Source organism: Sarcophilus harrisii, chromosome 5 (assembly GCF_902635505.1).
Source record: "Sarcophilus harrisii chromosome 5, mSarHar1.11, whole genome shotgun sequence".
Classification (NCBI taxonomy): Eukaryota; Metazoa; Chordata; class Mammalia; order Dasyuromorphia; family Dasyuridae; genus Sarcophilus; species Sarcophilus harrisii.
The window spans coordinates 107,669,690-107,690,822 of NC_045430.1; the positions used below are offsets into that span (position 1 = coordinate 107,669,690).

The 21,133-nt window shown below is 36.5% G+C and overlaps 1 protein-coding gene across 2 annotated transcripts in view; it reads left to right on the forward strand.

Moving 5' to 3' along the window:
- VWF (von Willebrand factor) overlaps positions 1-21,133 on the forward strand; it is a 198,937-nt gene that overhangs the window by 70,971 nt on the left and 106,833 nt on the right. For both annotated transcript variants that reach the window (XM_023504571.2, XM_031938302.1), the window contains 6 exons: positions 712-812; positions 3,779-3,974; positions 5,591-5,806; positions 13,752-13,992; positions 16,983-17,077; positions 20,039-20,199. In XM_023504571.2, coding sequence (XP_023360339.1) covers positions 712-812; positions 3,779-3,974; positions 5,591-5,806; positions 13,752-13,992; positions 16,983-17,077; positions 20,039-20,199 — 1,010 coding nt within the window. The remainder of the gene's footprint in view (positions 1-711; positions 813-3,778; positions 3,975-5,590; positions 5,807-13,751; positions 13,993-16,982; positions 17,078-20,038; positions 20,200-21,133) is intronic.

The window sequence follows — 21,133 nt, forward strand, 5'->3', positions numbered from 1 at the left end:
ACCTACTTACCTACCTACCTACCTACCTACCTACTTACCTACCTATTTACCTACCTACCTACCTACCTACCGACTTACCTACCTACCTATTTACCTACCTATTTACTTACCTACCTACCTACATATCTACCTACTTACCTACCTACTTACCTACCTTACCTACCTACCTATTTACCTACCTATTTACTTACCTACCTACCTACATATCTACCTACTTACCTACCTACCTACCTACCTATTTACCTACCTACCTACCTACCTATTTACCTACCTATCTACCTACCTAACCTACCTACTTATTTACCTATCTAGCTATCTGTAAAAAAAAAAAACTATAAATCGCCACGCAAAAAAGACACAGATTCTGCTATGATAGAAGAAGTTTCTTCATCTGGGTGTTTCCTTTAACCAGTGAAATCACAAATCTAGTTTTTAATTTCAAAATACAGATGAAAGCATTTTATTGCAAACTCTGCTAGTCAATCTTAATACACAGTGGCCTCTGTCACCCTCTGGTGGCAACAGAGAGACAGTACAAGATGTGGGAATGCAGATATCTTCCCCCAAACTCCACTCACTTTGACTTCTTTCCTGAGATGCTCAACCTTCCCTACATCGTGCTGCGTTTTTCCATTGTAAGAGCCATCTGCTTGTTCTTCCTATTCCCCTTCACCCTGCCTTGCCTAAATCCTGCTGCCTACTCTGTTTTAGGAGATCTTAGGATCCAGAGGACCGTGATGGCCTCCCTGCGCCTTACCTATGGAGAGGACCTGCAGATAGACTGGGACGGGAGTGGGAAACTGCTGGTGAAGGCAAGTCTCCTTTGAGAGCCTCCCCCTTCATGTCCAACGGCCAAGGGCCCTCACAATGTCCCCTTATGCTTGAAGCAAGACTGGCTTTGTGCAATGGGGAAAGAATCTCATTTTCTACACTAAGCCTCTGCACTCAGAGTTATGAACAGGATTCTCTTATTTCCTGTAATCTGGTTTTTGGTTTCTGGCTGCTGCCATTCATTGAAATACTTTAGCTTTAGGGATTCAGAAGATCCCAAGGTGATGAACCCTAAGGATAGAGTTATCTTTTATCACAGGGTCAGAGCCAGAATAGACATTCTTAATATAGAGTCTATGAATTTATTTAAAAAAAATACAAGTGTTGATATATTTCTATATGATTTCTTCCTTCATAATCCTATATGCTTTTTTTTCTATGTATCCAAAAGCATTCTGAGAAGTAATCCATTGACTTTACCAGGCAATCAGAGGTCTATGACCTCAAAACATTTTAACAACCTCTGGCCTAGAGGGTAGAAAAAAAAGGGATGTTAGGAGAAAGAAGAGGAACATTGTTAGTAAAATCAAGAAATCCACAATTATACTTCAACTACTTTGCATTTTTTCCAGAGATGATTTCCTATGTTAAGTAATGTTCTGAGAATCTAATCTCATGTTTTACAGAAACAAAGATTTATAACTTAGAATTTGGAAAGGATCCTAAAATGTATCCCAATTGGGCTTAGGCTTGGAACTCGGAGGACCCCAGGGTAGTCCTTTGGTTTTGTGGAAGACCCACAAGAGTAGGAGGTAGCCCTCTTGGATGTACTTCCCAGTCCTGGTGCCAAATAAAATCTCATCTATACAATGTGGGAAAGGGGTCTCAATTTAAATTTAATAAGTGGTTATTGTGGGCATAAACTGATAAAGGCATGAATGATGGGAAATTAGAAATAGTCTAGGGGTTTCTAAAGTCATGGATCTCCTAGGTCATCAGGATAGAGCTGATTGACTGAGCTTCAGTCAGCTTCAGTCAAGACTGAGATTCAAATTCTGCCTTGAATGTTACTACTTGTGTGGCCCCCTGGGCAAAATGCTCTTTGTTTCTGTAAAATAAGGGAGTTATGTCCTTCAGAATTGAGATAGTCTTCCTGGCACATGCCCTCAGACTCCTTGCCAGTCATTCTGCTCTGTTTCCTCTAGTTTCAGCCCTCTACTCCTCAAAGCTGAACCATTTGGGGCTCATTGATGCTTTGTCTACTGTTTGACATTCAGGGGCTAATGGGTTTTGGGAAGGCTAATACGTGTATCTGGAGAGACACTCTTATCTCTGGATTGTTTTTCTATTCTTTAATCTTAAAGTAATTGTTTATCCTGATCCTAAGTGAATGAGTCATCCAAGCTTATTTCCCTACTTATGCTTCACTTATTCCTTCCCAATCTTCTTCCTTGAATTAGGGAGAAGCAGTGTTTTCTTTCTCCATTCTCTCCACAAGTATGCTGGCAGTCATTCAGATGTACAATTTGTCCAGTGGAACTGAATTAATGTTATTAGATGCTTTGAGATCCCTGAGGAAAGGTCAGTCATTTAAGATTGAATCCTCAATGCCCATTGTTTGCCAAGCCTTCTGTTTGGTGCTATGGAGAGCAGTGAAAGAAATAAGATAGACAGTGAGAGTTCCTATTTAGTAAAGCTTTATTTTTCTCATTACATTTGAGTTTCACAGAGAAGGTAGTTAAAAGTATCACATTAGAGCTGAAAAAAACCTGAAACTTAGAGAAGAATATAGTTCTTGAGCAGCTAATAATCTGATAGGAGGGACAGAGTGCTTACACAAAGAAATCCCACACAACAAATAGAATATATATATGCACTCAACAAATATTCAAGTTGGAGTATATGGAAAGAATGTTGGATTTAGAGTCAGAAGATCTAGGTTTCATCCAGTTATTACCTTGCCTCAGTTTCTCCATGTGTAAAATGAGCAGATTGGATTAGTTTGGCCTCTAAAGTGCCTTCCAGCTTTAGAACTATGATTGAGGTAGTTATTTTATTTGTAAAATGAAGAGGCAGAACTAGATCATCTCATCACTGGAACTTATGCTTCTATGAATTCAGCATAGGATAAATACATAAATGCTGAGGGACCACAGGCTAGTGGGATTAATTTAGGAAAATTAATATGGAAGAGACATGCTTTGAGCAAAGGTCTCTGTTTTTGAGAGGAACTAATATAGAGGAAGTGCACTAGACCTTGAAGAAAGGAAATAAGTATTTATTATTAATAAAAATTATTATAGCTAACATTTATATAATGCTGACTATGTGCCAGGTACTGTGTTAAACACTATATAAGTATTATTTAATTTAATTCTCACACAACCCTGGTGTGTGGTAGAGAGGTGCTATTATTATTATCTTCATTTTACAGTTGAGGAAACTGAGACAGCCAGGCTACGTGGTTTTCCTAGGTTCATCCAGCTAAATAATTAAATGACTGAAGTTCAAATTTAGGTCTTCCTAACTTCTGGTCCTGTACTCTACCTACCAAATAGCTGCCTCTTGGAGGAAGGGGACCCTTATGAGCTATCTGACAGTAGGTAAGACATCTTCCCTTTGGGACACTGGCTTCCTCATTTTACAAATGAAGACTGTAATATCTACATGCTCTACTTGATAAAGTTGTTATGAGGAAAGTGCATTGTAAACCATAAAGTACTATATATGTGGGAGTTGTTATTATTAGAATAAATGCTTGTTGTCTTGTTCTCTCCAATCCAAAATTCTATTATTCAGGGTTTTGAAGGCAGATAAATAGATTGGCAGAGCAAATGAACTGCAGAGAACTCTCATTTTTCCAGTATCCTGAGGTTCAGCTGCTTTTTATTAAATTTAGATTTATTTTTGAATCTGAAAGCCATTTGATTATAACAATCATTAGCAAAATGAAATGGTTGCTGCTTGGAAGAGCTCTCTCAGCCAGTCTTGTCAAATCTTTCCTCAGCTGTCTCCAGTATATGCTGGGAAGACTTGCGGCCTGTGTGGTAATTACAATGGCAACAAAGGAGATGACTTTCTCACCCCTTCGGGGCTGATAGAGCCTTTGGTGGAAGATTTTGGAAACTGCTGGAAACTCAATGGAGATTGCCAAGATTTGCTGAAACAGGACAGTGATCCCTGTAATCTTAACCCTCGGTTAAGTATGTATTCCCGGAAGGAGACTGGGCAGTGACTGAATGTGATTATCTTAAATTGTGTGTAATAGTGGGGTACAGAAGGGAGGACTGGGCTGAGGCACCTGTTTTATAGTCAACTCTTAATTATATTCATGTTGCGTGTTTTCTAGGCAAATCTGCAATTTTTAAAAAAACTTTCCATTGGCTTTTCTCTATCACAGAGGCTCAACCTTTTTTTTTTTTTGTATCATTAATTCCTTTAGCAAATTGATGAGCATATCTATAAACTATGGACATTTCTTTAGAATTGCATTTTTAAATGAATATGGAATAAAGTACAGGGGATTACAAAGCAATTATTTTGAAATAGTTTATCTATAAAAAATTCATGGACCCTAAGGTAAGCATCCTTGTCCTATCATCTCATAAAAAAATGATATGATAATGAAAATAATACTTAAAAACTTTGATGATCTATGGGTGGGAGTACTCTCTTAATTGACACAGATTGCCAGTCTGTCCATATCTTAATTGATAGTCTTTGGAAATTGCTGTGGCTGAAAAAATTTATTGTCTCATGATCATGTTTTGTGAAACTTAGCCAACAATCCCTTGGACATTAGACACATTAGGCTTCATCCAAACTGAGCTCAAAGTCTCTTACAGCTTCTATTCTGGAATCTTATGAACCTTTCAAACTTAGTAGGACTTGCTACAGCCAGGACAACACAATGAGAAAATGGAATAGGATTCAAATGGAGAAATATTGAGAATAACTCATATTTATAAGGTACTTTTCATTTTATGGAATGTTTTCCTCCCAACAACTTTAGAAGGTAAATTATGCAATGATTATATTACTCTCATTTTACAAATGAGAAAACTGAAATCTGGAGAGGACGGGCGATTTGTCCAGGTTAAACAGGAGATCAAGATTCGAACCCTGGCCTGCTGATACTAAATATAGTCCTTCTCCATCACACCCCAACTGACAACTTCTGGTCCATCTACTCCAATCTTTGTTAACCCAAGGAATACAAATTCTCTTTTATTAAAAGCCTGGGTCAAGCACCTTATAATAGACTGTCTGAAACAGCAGAATAAGTCAGAAGGCCAGGATGCAAATTCTGGCTTTGCTGCTTACTACATGTCATGTTGGGCAAATAACTCCCTTCTCTGGGAGTTTTTTCATCCGTAAAATGAGTGTGGACTAGGTATTGAAGTTCCTTCCCAGTATTGAATTGTATTGTTGTGAGTCAGAAGACATATCAAGCTGAGGATATATATATATATACACACATATATATATATATATATATATATATATATAGTATATATGCATGTGTATGTATATATACATATTATTTATATTATAGTTCAAAAACAAATTATTTTAAAAACATTTTTTTTTTTTTTTTACTATTTATGGATCAATTGCTATATTGGATTACATTTTCTTCCATCATTCCATCAATGTAAATAATTACATTATTTCTTCTATCCATTCTTCCATAATAGAGAATTGACATTTTTATTTGGTTTGTTGATGAATAATCCTTGTGCACGACTGGTGTATAACATCTGCCATGGTGTCTGGGGAAAAGCATTACAACAGGCTCTCTGCTTGTCTTTCCTTTAAGCCAAATATGCTGAGGAATCTTGTTCTCTCTTGACGTCTTCCAAGTTTGAGCCATGCCATCCTGTGATCAGCCCAACTCCCTACTTGAAAAATTGCCACTATGATGTCTGCTCTTGCTCCAGTGGGAAAGACTGCTTGTGCTCCGCAGTGGCCAGCTATGCCTCAGCCTGTGCCAGGAAGGGCATTATGATCGAGTGGAGAGAACCAGGCTTCTGCGGTGGGTACTATTTCCTTCTGATGCACAGAGCCAACTGAGCAGTTTCCTGGAGGCCTGAGGAGTGATATATATATGGGGCTTTTCTCAGCTTGGTCCAAGTCATAGTAATGACTTGTATTTGCAGAGTTGTAACTAGGGTGGAGTAACTGGAACTTTTTTCCAGGGTGCTAAATTTAGAGTGTGCTAAAGCACTTGAAGTTCTCTGGTTACTTAAAAACAACAGAGCTTAACACCAAGATAAGAAAAATAATTGGGTAAAATAGAAAGTTGCCAGACCAGGATGAAAGCCAGAGTGTGCTCTCCTCTTCCTTCTGCTCCTGCCTATCTCAACTGCAGGGGAAAACATTTTCTTCCTATCTCCAAATACAGGAATACTCAGTGCTCTTACAGAAATCCCTAGTTTTGGTTCTCTCTCTCTCTATATATATTTCTGAAACAATATTTATTTTTAAAATTCAAACGCATGGGATTATGTCACCTAAATTCACTATTTCATCCATTTTTTACATATTTTTACATACATTTTTATTTTTAAGAAACATCTGGGGATGCAGGGAAATGCAAAATAAAAATAAAATAATATTCATATTGGCTATGTGTTCTTGGTTCTATATTTGTATAGAACATTTTATTTTTTCTAAAACACTTTCCTAGACGTGATCTCATTTGAACAGAGTTGGAGAGTGGGGCCTTTCAGGAGTTAAGACTGTATTATTTCAAACACAGCCAACTTTGTCTTCCATCTATGTACCCCTGGGACTGGAACAATGGAGGCATATGTTCCTGGGAAATCATCATGAAAATACCCTGCTTTATATTGTTCTGTCCTGTTTGAGTTTTATTTCGGAGGATCTCCTGATTTTATTAGTCAGGGGTTTCTCTGCATTAGTAAAGATCAGAATCCCTCCATATCTTCTCTTTCTGAGGGAAAGGATCTGCCCCATATACCAGAGGTCTTCCTGGGACTTGCTTGACATTTTGTCAAAGGCAAGACACTTCTTTGGCTTTCCTGGGTATCAGAAATTCCCTTTGTCTAGTGCCCTCTTATTCCTGATGTGGAAGTCAAATTAGAAAGTGAATTAGAACTGAAAAACATGGGGGGAAATAAAAGAAACTATTCTTTCATGGTTTTTATCTTAAATTTCCCAGGTGATGTTCCCTCCCATGACTATATTTACTCCTCTAGCAAGATTACAACCATTTAAAGCTACAGGGTGACTTTTTTTTTTGAATGCTCATCAGCTCATAGCCTGGAGAAAATATCTTCCTTATGCCTTTGGGACCTTAATTGAAAATTATGGGAGCTAAACAGGGATTGCCAAGATATCTATGTTAATATAATGACTAGAGCACTGAGTTTGGAATTGGAGAACCTAATTCCAATTTGACTCTGACATTTACTAGATATGGGATCATAGGAAATCCTTTCATTTTTGTCAGAGGGGTTCAGTTTCCCCATCTGTGGTTCCTTTTAGTTCTGAATCCTAGACTCCTGTGACTTCTCAAACACTGAGTGATCATCGTGTTTTGACCTTTGAGCAATTGATTGCCCACTATGTTTAGAACACTATATTTCATTTCATGGGAGTCTGATTCTTTGTGACCCCATTTGGGGTTTTCTTGGCAAAGATATTAGAGTGGTTTTCCATTTCTTCTTTTATCTCCTTTTACAGATGAGGAAACTGAGGCAGACAGGGTTAAGTGATTTGCCTAGTGTCATACAGTTAGTAAATATCTGAAGTCGTACATGAACTCAGGTCTTCCTGACTGTAGACCCATTGTTCTATTCAGGGTACCACTTAGCTGCCCCAGACCACTATGTAGAGTGTCCCAAAAGTCTTAATGTAGTTTTAAGCTTTCGTAGCTTAATTTTAAGTAGCTCTTTGTGAGTTGCAGGGAGGGGAGAGATCTTCAAAAAATACCTGCTGAAGTTCTTACTCCTAGAAGCTGGAAAGCTAATTAGAGAGGCCAGATGCAGAAAGCAGCTGGAAGATGAATTGATATTCAATATTTTGAGTGTTTGTTCAGCAACCTAGGCTTTGAATACCACATTTGAGTAAATAAGTTCTGGGAAGTGATGAGAGTAAGTTGGATATAAATACAGAGAGCTTTCTGCAGGAAGTAAATTTTGACAAGGTTTGTTTTAATAGAAAACATATTGTATATGAAATTATGAACTTTTGTTAGGTATAGTTCTTAAAGTATATATTAAATTTGACATGGTGATAACAAAATTGCCATACTTGTTTTTGTTCTCTTCTTAATTTTTTTCTGTTCAAAGCATGATTTCTCAACTCCTATTAAATTTCTTTTTATTTAAATATAAAAGTTCAATTACACAGAAAAGATATGCTCTCCCCTGGGATTTATAAATTAATGAGAATTTAAAGTCCAAATTATCTTTTTATATGATAATCCTTCAGTGAATTAGAATTATTTGTATTTTAAGTCCAAAGCAACAATTTTTGGTTGAGTTTATTCAGATTGGGAAAGCACTGGCTGACAGTTTAGATGATTATTTCATGAGTATTCAGATATTCATAAGGAAAGACTTAACTATTGTCAACATTCATTAATTTCATAGTTAGAAGCAGTTATTTTAAAAGCTCTTTGGAAGATTGGATAAGATAAAATTTTTTCACTAAAATGCAAGCTATTCTTGCTTCAGGTTGGCATCAATCTGCTTTCTAATTCAGTATTATTTGGACATTTAGGTTCTGGAATCCATCTGTCAGTCAATAATTATTTATTAAGTGTCTTGTACATATCAGACACTGCTAAGCAGTGGGAATACAAAGAAAAACAAAAGATAATTTTGTTCTCAAGGAGTTTACAATCTAATGGGGGAAGCAACATGCAAATGACTACGTAAAAACAAGATGCATATGGGATAAATTGGACAAAGGGAAGGTATTAGAATTAAGGCAGGTTGGGAAAGTCTTATTATAGAAAATAGAATTTTAACAGGAACCAAAAGGAAGCCAGAGGAGGAGATGAAGAAAGAGAATGTTTCAAGCAAGGAGAATGGTCATTGAAAATGCCTGGAAGTGGGAGATGGAGTGTTTTGTGAGAGGAATTCCAAGAAGGCCAGTGTCACGGAATCTCAGAGTAGGTATAAGGGTTTAAGAAGACAGAAAAGGTAGGAAGCCAGATTATGAAAGGCTTTAAATGTGAAATAAATTATTTAATGTGAACAAAAATCTATTTTCTTCCCTTTCTTAATGCCTCCCTATCACTGTAAGAAAAAGATAGAAAAGAAATCAAAACCCTTCTAACAAATGCACATAGTCAAACAAAACAAATTTTTCCCAGGTCATGTCCAAAAAAATAATTTTCAATTTGTATTCCAGTCCCATCTCTCTTTTGGGAGAGATGATGACTTTTCAGCATGCTTCATCATCAGTTTTACTTACTAAATCATTGTGTTTTTCCAAAGTTGTCTGTCTTTATAATTTTATTAAATAAATTATTCTCCTGATTGTATCCACTTTACTCTGCATCAGTTCACACAGGTTTTCCCAGATTTTTCTGAAACTCTTCCTTTAATAATGTCTTACAGCACATTAAATTTGTATACTATAATTTGTTCAGCTAGTCTTTGAACTGATTTCTCTTAATTTTTGGTATTCTTTTGGTTTCTAGTTCTTTGTTAACCCAAAAATAGCTGCTATGAATATTGTGAACACATGGATTCTTTTTCTCTTTGGCGTATAGGTCTAGTAGCATTACTACTACTTGTATTATAGGTACTATAAGTAGTATGTACTATAGGTACTACCTAGTATTATAGGTCAAAGTGGAGAAAGCAGTTTGAATGAGTAAAATACTTGAGAGAGATCCAAGAGCATACCTTTGAACAGTGGTTAGAATCTAAGAATACCAGCCTTTCTTTTCCCTACACCTTCAAAACTTTCCTTCGAATTTTCCTGTTCTTTTGAACCTGTTGTGTTCTCTATCATATTCATCTTTATCTCCACCAGGAAGTACCCATTGTAACTCTTATTTATTTCTCCCTCCTCCCTGAGATGGTAAACAATCCAAAATAGGTTAATCATGTGCAATTATATAAAATATTTCCATATTAGTCACTTTGAATAAGAAGACTTGAATAAAAAAAGAATGAAAAAAAATGAAAGTGAAAAATAGCATGTTTCAGTCTGTATTCAGACAAAACCAGTTCTTTCTCTGGGAGTGGATAGAGTGCTTCATTGGATTCCTTTAGGATTATCTTGCATCATGGTATTGCTGAGAATACTGAAGTCATTCACAGTTCTTCACTGTACAATATACTGTTACTATATATAACATTCTCTTGGTTCTGCTCACTTCATTCTGCATCAGTTCATGTAAGTTTAGGTTTTTCTGAAATGATCCTATTTGTCATTTTTTTAGTAGTATAGTAATATTACATGACAATCATATACCATAATTTGCTCAACCATTCCCTAATTGATGGGCATCCCCTTGATTCCAGTTCTTAGCCATTACAAAGAGCTGCCATAAATATTTTTGTATAAATAGATGTTTTTCCTTTTTTTTAGCTATATGGGATACACACCCAACAGTGGTATTGATGGATCAAAGAATATGTATGGTTTTTATAGGCCTCTGGGCATAAAGGCCATCTAAAATCTAATTGATACTCTACAGAAAACAGTAATCAGACATTCCAAATCTAAAGGAATTTTAGGATTATAATGCTGGAAGAGAGATCTTAAACTTCTTTAAGCCGACACCTTCATTTTACAGATGAAGATCCTGAAATGTAGGGAGGTTGTGACTTGCCCCAAATCACACTGTTTGTAAATGGCAGAGCTGTGCCTTATGACTTCCAAACCAGTTGTTTTCCTACTGTATTATGCTCTTTCAGGTCAGGCAGGATAGATCAGTCAGGAGAAAACAAAGGGCTCTCTTTCTCTTTTGCAGAAAATTTCCCAAGTGTCTTGAAACATCTCTGCTTGAACATTGACAATGATCTCCTTATATTTTCTCCTAAGAAAATTTTGGATACTTTATTTGACATTCAAAGCTCTCCATAATTTGATGTTATCCTAACTTTCATACCTTATGTATTATTATTCTCTTCCATACACTGCCCCCAGACAAAAAAAAAATGGAGCAATTTCCAGTCTCTTAAACACATTTCTCTCTCCCTGTTTTGGATCAGATTGTTGCTAATGAACTCCCTCTTCCATTTTGCCAGCTGAATTCTACCCAGCTTTTATAAAGTCCAATTTAAGTGGCACCTCCCCCATGAAAATGTCCTTTACTTTCCCTGACCCTTTTTAATGACTTTCCTCTCAGACCCACAGCACTCTGGTATTACTCTAATGAATTTATAAGATGTTGTGTGATGTGGTTATATTTGGTTTGGACCTGTGACTTCATTGGTGGAGGGACTCATCTTGGGGAAATTCCCTTTGTTCTGGCAGAGCCACAGCTCTTTGTCAATTTATAATCATAAGGAGTTGCTTGGGGATGTTGGGGGGAACTTTGTTAAACAGCTCATACTTGTCAGAATTAAGGCTGAATCTGTAGATTCTGTAGAATGCCCATTAAGAGTATTTACAGTTCAGAAATAGGCACTAGATAAAGATCAGACCTTGCTTTGTTTTTGTTTTTGCTTTGTTTTTGTTTTGGTGATTGTCTAGACTGTTAAAAAAGTCAAAAGTATGTATATATATATATATATATATACACTCCTTGGCCCCTTGCCCTCTCCCTCAAGTCTAGTTGTTAAACATTTACCTTCATACTCCTAGCTGAAACCCTTTCTGACTCTGAGGCTGGCCTTCTATCTACTACACTCCTCTGATATAGCAATATTATAATAGTATATTTGTCTTTTCTCCACAAAGACTACCTTAGTTAAACTTTATATTTCCCTAAGGCCTAGTAGAGGGTTCTGAACATAGCAGGAATTTTATAAATGTTTGTTGAATGAATGAATGAGTAACATTCTCCTGCTGCAGTAACCTGTTTTAGCTACAGAAAATGTTTGCTTTCTTTGTGGCTTTCAGCTAGCCTGAGAAGACTAATTTGGAAGAAAAGAACTCTCACATTGAATAAAGGAAAAAAAAATTATGCTACAAATAACAGTGCCTTGGGAATTATTTCTATTCATATACTGCCTTAGAATTACAAAGACCTTGACGTACATTAGTGTGCACCTCATTTGAGTCTCCCAAGTTGTGACATGTTCAAATAATATTAATTAATGCTGGAGCTGGGACTTTCTTCCACTGCCCCACAATGTTTTCTCTGAGCTTTAACGTTTTCTTAATTAGTGGCTGCTTTTAGGCCTACAATGTTTTGTGTGTATTTCATTATCCTCTAAGTAAGTTTGTTTACATGTCAAAAGAACTGTCCCCCTTTTGAGTAACATTTAAATTTGTTACGTTTGTTAGTACTTGAGTTAAATTTAAAGTAACCGTTGCTGTTTATATTTGTCCAAAGTATTTGCTCAAGGGGCATCCCTAAGCCTGATGGCTATATATCATGCCATGCCAACCTGCTGGGTATTGTGGTTGCCCAGAATGCCAGATCCTGCCCCTGACTACACTGTGTGAAGCTGGGTTTTTCTGACACCTTAGAGTATTTCCCTGTAGTTCCTCCCATCTCAAATCATCCCAAATCAAATCATCAGATAGCTCAAAGTGGGAAGGAAGTGGTTGGAAGGTGGTCCCTTCTCTTCAGAGCTATAAAAATAAATATTTTTTAATATATAATATTGCTATTAAATATTTATACTAAATATTTAGTATAAATATATAATACTAATATATACTATAATAATATATATTAATATGTATACTAATAATAGTATATATATACTAGTATAGTATACTAGCATATAATATATATATACTAGTATTGTATATATATATTAAATATATATTACTAATATAATAATATATATTGTATAAATATATTACTAAATATTGCTATTTAGTTCACTTAGAAAGCCTAAAAAATTAGTTCTACTTTTATAGTTTCTACCAAAATAATTAGTTAATTCTTAACTTTGTACTTGGGACAGCTAGGTAGCAGAATGGATAGAGCCCTGGGCTTGGAATCAGGAATTCATGAGTTTAAATTTAGTTTCAGATACTACTTGTGTAACTTTGGGGCAAGTTACTTAATTCTAGTTTGTCTCAGTTCCTCCATCTGTAAAATGTGATGGAGAAGGACATGGCAAACTATTCCAATATCTTTGCCAAGAAAAAACCAAATGGGGTCACAAAGAGTCAGATAGTAGGGGAAAATGAGTGAAAATTAACAACAAATTCTTGATGGGTTACCAGAGAAAATTATTAGGGCCAAGCTTATACTATACTCTCATTTTCTTCCTCCTTCCCACAGTTCCTCTCTGTACTTCCCAGAGCAATCCTACCCTCTCTTTTTCTTGTTCCCTATTATTCTGATGATGTTACCATTAGCATCTAGCTAATGATAAAAGCAGCATCTTCAAAATTCCTTTTCATACCAAGATGTACAACATAACTTCATATAGTAGGAAGAGGTATTAGTGTCAATACACATGGATTGGGGAAGGCGGTTCCATCATATTTACTAATACTACAGAAAAGAAAGATAAAGAAAGGAAAGAAAGAAAAGAAAGGAAGGAAGGAAAGAAAGAAACAAAGAAAGAAAGAGAAAGAAAGGAAGGAAGAAAGGAAGGAAGGAAGGAAGGGAAGAAAGAAAGGAAAAAAGAAAGAAAAGAAGGAAGAAAGGAATAAAAGAAGGAAGGAAGAAAGGAAGAAAGAAAAAGAAAATAAAGGAGAAAGAAAAGGTGGGAAGGGAAGGGAAGGGTTATTAATCATGACTTCAGGAAATGATGCATGTAGATCTAGGGAAAAGAATATATAATGACCCATTCTCTCCCACTATTCACAAATGCCAAGACCAAACCCCTTATTCTTACTCTATTCTTTCTCTTCTCCAGCATTAAGTTGTCCAGAGGGCCAGGTTTATCATCAGTGTGGGACTCCTTGCAATCAGACCTGCCGCTCCCTCTCCTATCCAGACATGGAATGCAATGAAGTCTGCCTTGAGGGCTGTTTTTGCCCTCCTGGGCTGTATACTGATGAGAAGAGGAACTGTGTGCCCAAAGCCCAGTGCCCCTGTTATTATGATGGTGAGATCTTTCAGCCTGAAGATATCTTCTCAGACCATCACACCATGTGGTGAGTACCTAATGACAACATCAAAGGAGAGAATCTTAGAGCTTATCTAGCCCAATCTAGAGGCAGCTACCTGGTACAGTAGATAGGATATTGGGCTTGGAAATCTCAAGTTCAAATTCAATTTCAGACTTTAATTGGCTAAATGACCTTAGGCAAGTCAGAGTTAACCTCAGCCTGCCTCAGTTTCTTCAATTATAAAATGGAGATAATAAGAACATCTACCTCCCAAGATTATTGTAAGGATAATAAGATAATATCAATAAATATTAACATACAGATAATAATAACAAATAAAATAATTGTAAAATGCTTAGAACAGAGTCTGACACATAGTAGATACTTAATAATACTTATTTCCTTCCTCCCTTTTATTTCACAAATGAAGAGTACAATACACAGATAAAGTAGCTCACTCAAGATCATGTTTTGTATTTAATGGTAGATATAAATTGAGTGACTCTCTTTTACAGACATTTTGGGGATATTACAGGCCCAGGCTAGAAATTTTTTTTTTTTTTTTTTTTTTTAATGTGAGCCAGCAGCTCACATTCTCTTACTGTTCCTGTTTCATATTGGTTATTTGGTCCTACTTACTGGCCTTAATTAATGCGAAGGGACTTGAAGATGATAAAGAAGCAGAGTTAAGGGGTAAAACAGGCAGAATGCTAGACCTGGAGTCTTCATGAAAGACCTGAATTCTAATCTTGACTCAGACATTTACTAGCTATATTATCTAGGCAAGACCTTTAACCTTCCTCATCCTCAATTTCTCCATCTTTAAAATGGGGATAATAATAGTGGCTATCTCACCGAGTTTGTTGTGAGAACCAGATAAGAAAACTTATGTAAAATGCTTTTTAAACCTCACAAAGTGCTGTATAAATCCAGGCTATTAACTGGTATTGTGAGGCAAAATTTTTGAGCTTCTTAGGGAGGGACCAGAAAAAACGAAATGTATTAGGAAATAACAATAATCTTTTTTTTGTCTTTTTTTTAAAATTAAAACTTTTTATTTTCAAAACATTTGCATGGATAATTTTTCGACATTGATCCTTGCATAGTCTTGTGTTCCAAATTTCCCCCTTCTTCCCCTCACCCCTTCCTCTAGATGACAAGTAATCCAATATATGTTATACATGTTAAAATATATGTTAAATCCAATTTAAATCCAATATATGTAAACATATTTGTATAATTATCTTGCTGCACAAGATCAGATCAAAAAGGAAAGAAAATGAATAAGAAAACAAAATGCAAACGAACAACAACAAAAAGAGTGAGAAGGAATAACAATAATCTTTAAAGATAATGTGACTGGCCTACCATGGCATTATGCTGCTAAACTTTATGGGGTCCATTTTGAGAATGAGTGGCTCTGCGATGTTCCTTTTCCTTCATGCAACGCAGAAATAAGAAACTGTTGTAATAGGGTTACCAATGTCATTCAATTAATTTATAGTAGGACACCTCTCAGGTTGGCTAAGATGACAGAAAAAGATAATGATGAATGTTGGAGGGAATCTGGGAAAACTGGGACACTGATATATTGGTGGTGGAACAGTGAATGGATGCAATCATTCTGGAGAGAAGTTTGGAACTATGCTCAAAAAGTTATCAAACTGCACATACCCATTAATCCGGCTTATATCCCAAAGAGATCTTAAAGGAGGGAAAGGGACCCATATGTGCAAAAATGTTTGTTGGTTGCCAGAAACTGGAAACTGAGTGGATGCTCATCAATTGGAGAATGGCTGAATAAGATATGGTATATGAATGTTATGGAATATTATTGTTCGGTAAGAAATGACCAACAGGATGATTTCAGAGAGGCCTGAAGAGACTTACAGGAACTGATGCTGAGTGAAATGAGCAGGGCCAAGAGATCATTATATACTTCAACAATAATACTATATGAGGATCAATTCTGATGGATGGGGTTCTCTTCAACAATGATCTGATTCAGGCCAGTTCCAATGATCTTGTAATGAAGAGTGCCATCTGCACCCAGAGAGAGAACTGTGGGAACTGAGTGTGGATCACAACATAACATTCTCATTCTTTTTGTTGTTGTTCGCTTGCATTTTGTTTTCTTACTCATTTACTTTCTTTTTTTTTTGATCTGATTTTTCTTGCGCAGCAAGACAATTGTATAAATATGTTTACACATATTGTATTTAACATATATTTTAATATGTTTAACATATATTGAATTGCTTGCCTTTTAGGGGAGGGGATGGGGAGAAAGAGGAGAAAATCTGAAATACAAGGCTATGCATGGATCAATGTTGTCAAATTATCCATGCATATGTTTTGAAATTAAAAAGCTTTAGAAAAAAGTCTAAAAAAATTTATAGTAGGACCAGCATTAGAACCCAGACCTCTGTCATTTGTAATTTCATTTTATGGACTGAAATTGTAAAAGACATCTTCTGGACACAGGATTCTTTCTGGTTGAGTGTTCTCCTTCTGAATTTTTCCATGCTATCTTTTCTTCTAGCTTACTGTGTTATTTTCCTCATGTTTTGTCTTTGCCCAGTGCTTTGTAATTTAACAGTCTTTTGGAGACAAGCCTTTATTTTTTCTTCCCCTCCATCTCTGGCCTTCTCTTCCTTTCCCATTTTTTTCCTTTCTTTTTTCAGCAGAGAATTTTCTGTCTATTGTAGCCATTCATTTATTCATTTCTCAAACAGCTCTTGGGAGAACTAGTGGATGTGGTGATAAATATGATGGATGCCCATAAAAACCTTTGTGTCTGAGAATGGTTGTGAGCCCAATCTGCAAAGTCTTACTAGCCACTAAAGTGAAGGCTGGAAGTCAGATCAGGTCTTTTCCAATATTCCTTTGAAATGCTAAGCCCTGGGCATATTTTGTTAGCAGGTAGATCCTGGGAGAGAGGTAGCTCCAGGCTCTTAGTTACAAACCAGAAAACCTGGGACTGTCCGCTCATCTCTTTTTGGGAAGCATTTAAATGAGTTTTCATTTTTCTGCAGCTACTGTGAAGACGGGTTTATGCACTGTAGTACCAATGGACTTCCCGGGGGCACGTTGCCCAATGCTATCCTTGAGAGTCGCCCCTCTGCTCGAAGTGAGTACGGCTGTCTGTGATGAGCAAGTGTGTCCTTGTTTGTCCTCATTTACCACATAATCCACATGTTCTAGAGGGGCTGGCCAGCGAGGGCCCAGTCCTCAGAGCAGGAGTTCTACCTGATCCACAAGGATCTGTAACTTGCAGTATGCAGAGAGAGAGGGAACATGGAACACTGGCCATGCTCTGAGTCCTGGCTACTCAGTGGGCAGACTCCTCATTGGACTAATCTGTGTGTGTTCTATACCCACACGTGCCTCTGTGTGTCCAGAAAAAGAGACAAGAGCAAGATTTCTTTGAATATTCAGAGGGGAAAGATAGAGACTGAATTTTCTCTGTAATTGTGTTAGTACCTGTTAGTAAAATCACATTGTAATCTGTGACTCAGGGGCCTCCTCAAGACTGTGGACTCATATAAATATTGGGGCTAACCCCAAGAAGGTAATTTTCTCTCTTTGGTTCCTTGCTCTGTTGTGGCTCTAGGAAAATATAATATACTTTTGATTTAGCTCCTACATAGGTTTCCCTAAAAGTGGGTAACATGAACTCCAGAGCTCCTACAAGCATTCAAGGTAATAAATAAAGAATTGGCTATGGGATAGCCTTTATATTTCACTACACAGGAGACCAAGATGGCAGGATAGTAGGAAATGGTATGGCTCAGTCCTACTACAGAAATAAATACCTGATTATCATATAATTTAGCTCCCTTGGCTGTAGGTATGATCCAGGTCCCTTGAGAGATGAGAATGAAAGTCAAAGAATTTCTAAGGGCTAAGAGAGTAACCTCATTTAGAAGAAGCAAAAACAAAACAAAAATATAATTTAACCCAACCCAACCCCCAAAACCCTCAAAAAGAAAAACTTAGCTCTGGCTACCTCAGTATTTGTCTCCTGGAAAAAAAAGGGGGGAGGGTGATGAGCAGGTTGGCTTTAATTAGTTAGAATTACAGAATAGAATCACAGCATAGTGAGATTAAAAAGTTCCTTCTCTCTGTTTTATCCTCCCCCCAAAAATCACAAAAAGGCTTCAAATAGATCTTTTCAACCAGAAAAGGTTAATTTGTGACTTAATGGAATTGGATTGAAAAAAAGACCTTCTAAGAAAAGGACTTTAACTAAGACAGGTCTCAGAGGGAAGTGGGGAGACCTCAGTGTAATTGATGAAGAAAAAACAACTACAACGTAATCTGAGAAAAGAGGTATTATTGTTCATTCATGCATTTTTGTCTGACTCTTCATGACCCTGTCGGTTGGGTCTTTTTGAAAAACTGGAGTGATTTGCCATTTCTTCTTCCAATGGATTCAGTGACACAGGATTAAGTGACTTGTCCAGGGTCACACAGTTATTCAGTGTCTGAAGTCAAGTTTGAACTTAGGTCCTCCTGACTCCAGACCCAGCAGTCTATCCAATGAACCACTTAGCTGCCGCTCAGAAAAGTAGTAATCCAAGACAAAAAAAGGACTCAAGGGCAAAGGAAACATCCTTAATTCCATCTGATCCCAGAATTGAGTAGACCTAGAACCCAATTCTTAAGAGCTCAGCAATAAAACTGGGAGAGAGAAAAAGTATGATCTGAACAGAATTTCTCTTGTGTTTGTTATCTATCAAACAGTTTTGAATATCCTTAACCTATGTTTGAGAGGTACCTTTTTTTTTTTTTTGAGAAATTGCTGCTAGTTTTTTAAAAAAACCGAACAATAAACATGATGGGATTTTACATACTGTATCTTCTATATCTTTTAGTCAATCTGTATGACTGTGAATGGGATCTGATATAGAAAATAATTTGTAAAGCCTTTTTCTTCTCATATTTTAACCAAGGAAATGAGAAAATGGCATATCAATCAGTAACTACTGGCATCCTCCTTGCCTTTATTTGGGCAATAATAATCTTTATGGTTTTCTCCAATCATTCTTACTCTCTGGTTATCAATATCAAGTGAAATAAAATAGGGAGCCATATAATCACCTGTTCAGAGCCCAAATGAAAATTATTTCCTATAGATGGTGAAGGTCTCTAAATGCTATGGTTCCTAAGTGACATGATATTATTTATGCCAATCTCCTGAGTACTATAGAGCATCCTCAGTGAGATGCACTTATCTTTTTTTTTGAATAATAATGTATCTCACTGAAGATATTCTATAATATGCAGGAGATTGTGAAATTGTATAACATTTTCAATATTTCCAAGCTACTCTCAGACACAAAGCCCATCTTTATAATAAGGATGATGATGATAATGTTCTCACAGTGATGCAGTCTAGTTGTAAATTCTAGAGCACAATACAAAGAATTAAAAGAGCAGGTATCTCAGAGGACAGTGGAGAAAAATGCTTGCTAGTTCTAAAAAAATTACAATGTATTATTATTAATGATGATGTGCTCCAGAAGTTGCAAAAATATTATCCAGGAAACCTAATCCTGGAAAAGAAAGTGAGCCAGTCATGGAGTGAAAATGAAAGATGGCAGATGGACAGTCCAAGTTATAAACTGGTATCCCCAGAATATTAGAAAACCTTAAAAAAAAAACCCTCTTTCACTGCACTGGGTAGATTTTCTACAGAGGGCTGATGAGAGCATGGGCAAGAACATTGCCTTAAGTGAGAAAACATGTGTGGTTTGGGATCTTGCACCTCCAGAAATTAAAAAAACCCAGAAACAAAAGATCATCCGAACTATTCTTGGTTAAGATGGCCCTGATTAGTCTGACAGCAGTAAGACCAGCTCGGTACTGAGGCAAAGTTCTATTCTAGAACCTTTTTATATATATTCTTTATGGGGTAGGGCTTAATGTTTTCATGTAGCTAGCCCATCTGTGAGAGTCACTAAGTTGTAGAATCACAGAACAATGGAAGAAATTGTAGAAATCTTCCAGTCTAGCCCCTTAATTGGATTGCTCCAGCAGTTGCAGATAAATCCACTAATTTCAATTCTATTTTTTTTTTGTTTCCAAGTCAAAAGGAGCCTAAGTTGCCGGCCCCCCATGGTCAAATTTGTGTGTCCTGTTGACAACCCCCAAGCTAAAGGGATTGAATGCACCAAGACCTGTCAGAACTATGATTTGGAGTGTATTAGTCATGCTTGTGTCTCTGGCTGCCTCTGCCCTCCAGAAATGGTAAGACGGGATTTTATTTGTGGCTGTGAAAATGTGTGTCTCTCTTATTTTTTCCACCTAATCTTCTTCATAAGGACAAACCACTGGAATTTAAGGATATGGTGAAATCTGAAATTATCCCTCAAGTTCCTTCCAAATAGAATATTCCAAGATTCTGTAAAATAAATGAAAGGCAAAAAATAAAAATAAAGATAAAAAAGCCTGTAAGATGTTGATTGCTTCTTCCTAATATATATTTAGACTTCAGAGAAAGCCTACTCTCATGATTTTCCTATCTCTCTAACCTATCTTTCACTGTCCTTTATTTCTACATTTTCTTCTTGAATACTGAAGAGGGACCTTTATTAAGATGATTACATCATTAGCTCTTTTCCCCACTCTGTGTTCTCTCCCTTGGAAATCTCCTTCACTCTCCTAGTTTTACATCCCTATTTAGATCATTTTCTATTCTCTTTGGCTCTAAAATCTCTTCTGAACCCCAAAATCATATTGCCAGCTGCCACTAATGTAAACTTCAGAATACCTCAAGATTTTCAAAGTTGTGCTTACTATCTTTCCTTCTAAACCAGTTCCATATCCTGATTTCACAATGCTGACCCTAACCCTTTCACTTTTTATAAAGTGGGAAAACTGGTGCCATTTTTACTTTTTCTTTACCTCTTATATTTATTCATTTGCCAAGTCTTGTCAAATTCTCCTTCTCACAAAAGCTTATCTCCACCCCTCTCTTATTCCTTTCTTCTCTTGTCTTCCATCTTAACACAAGTCCAAATTTCTACTTTCCTGGATTAATGCAAAGGCATCCTTACAGATCTCATTGTTTTTACTTTACACCTCCTCCACTCTGTTCTTCCTATTATTCATTTGTTTTTCAGTCATGTCTAACTGTGACCCCATTTGAGATTTTTTTTGGAAAGATACTAGAGTGGTTCGC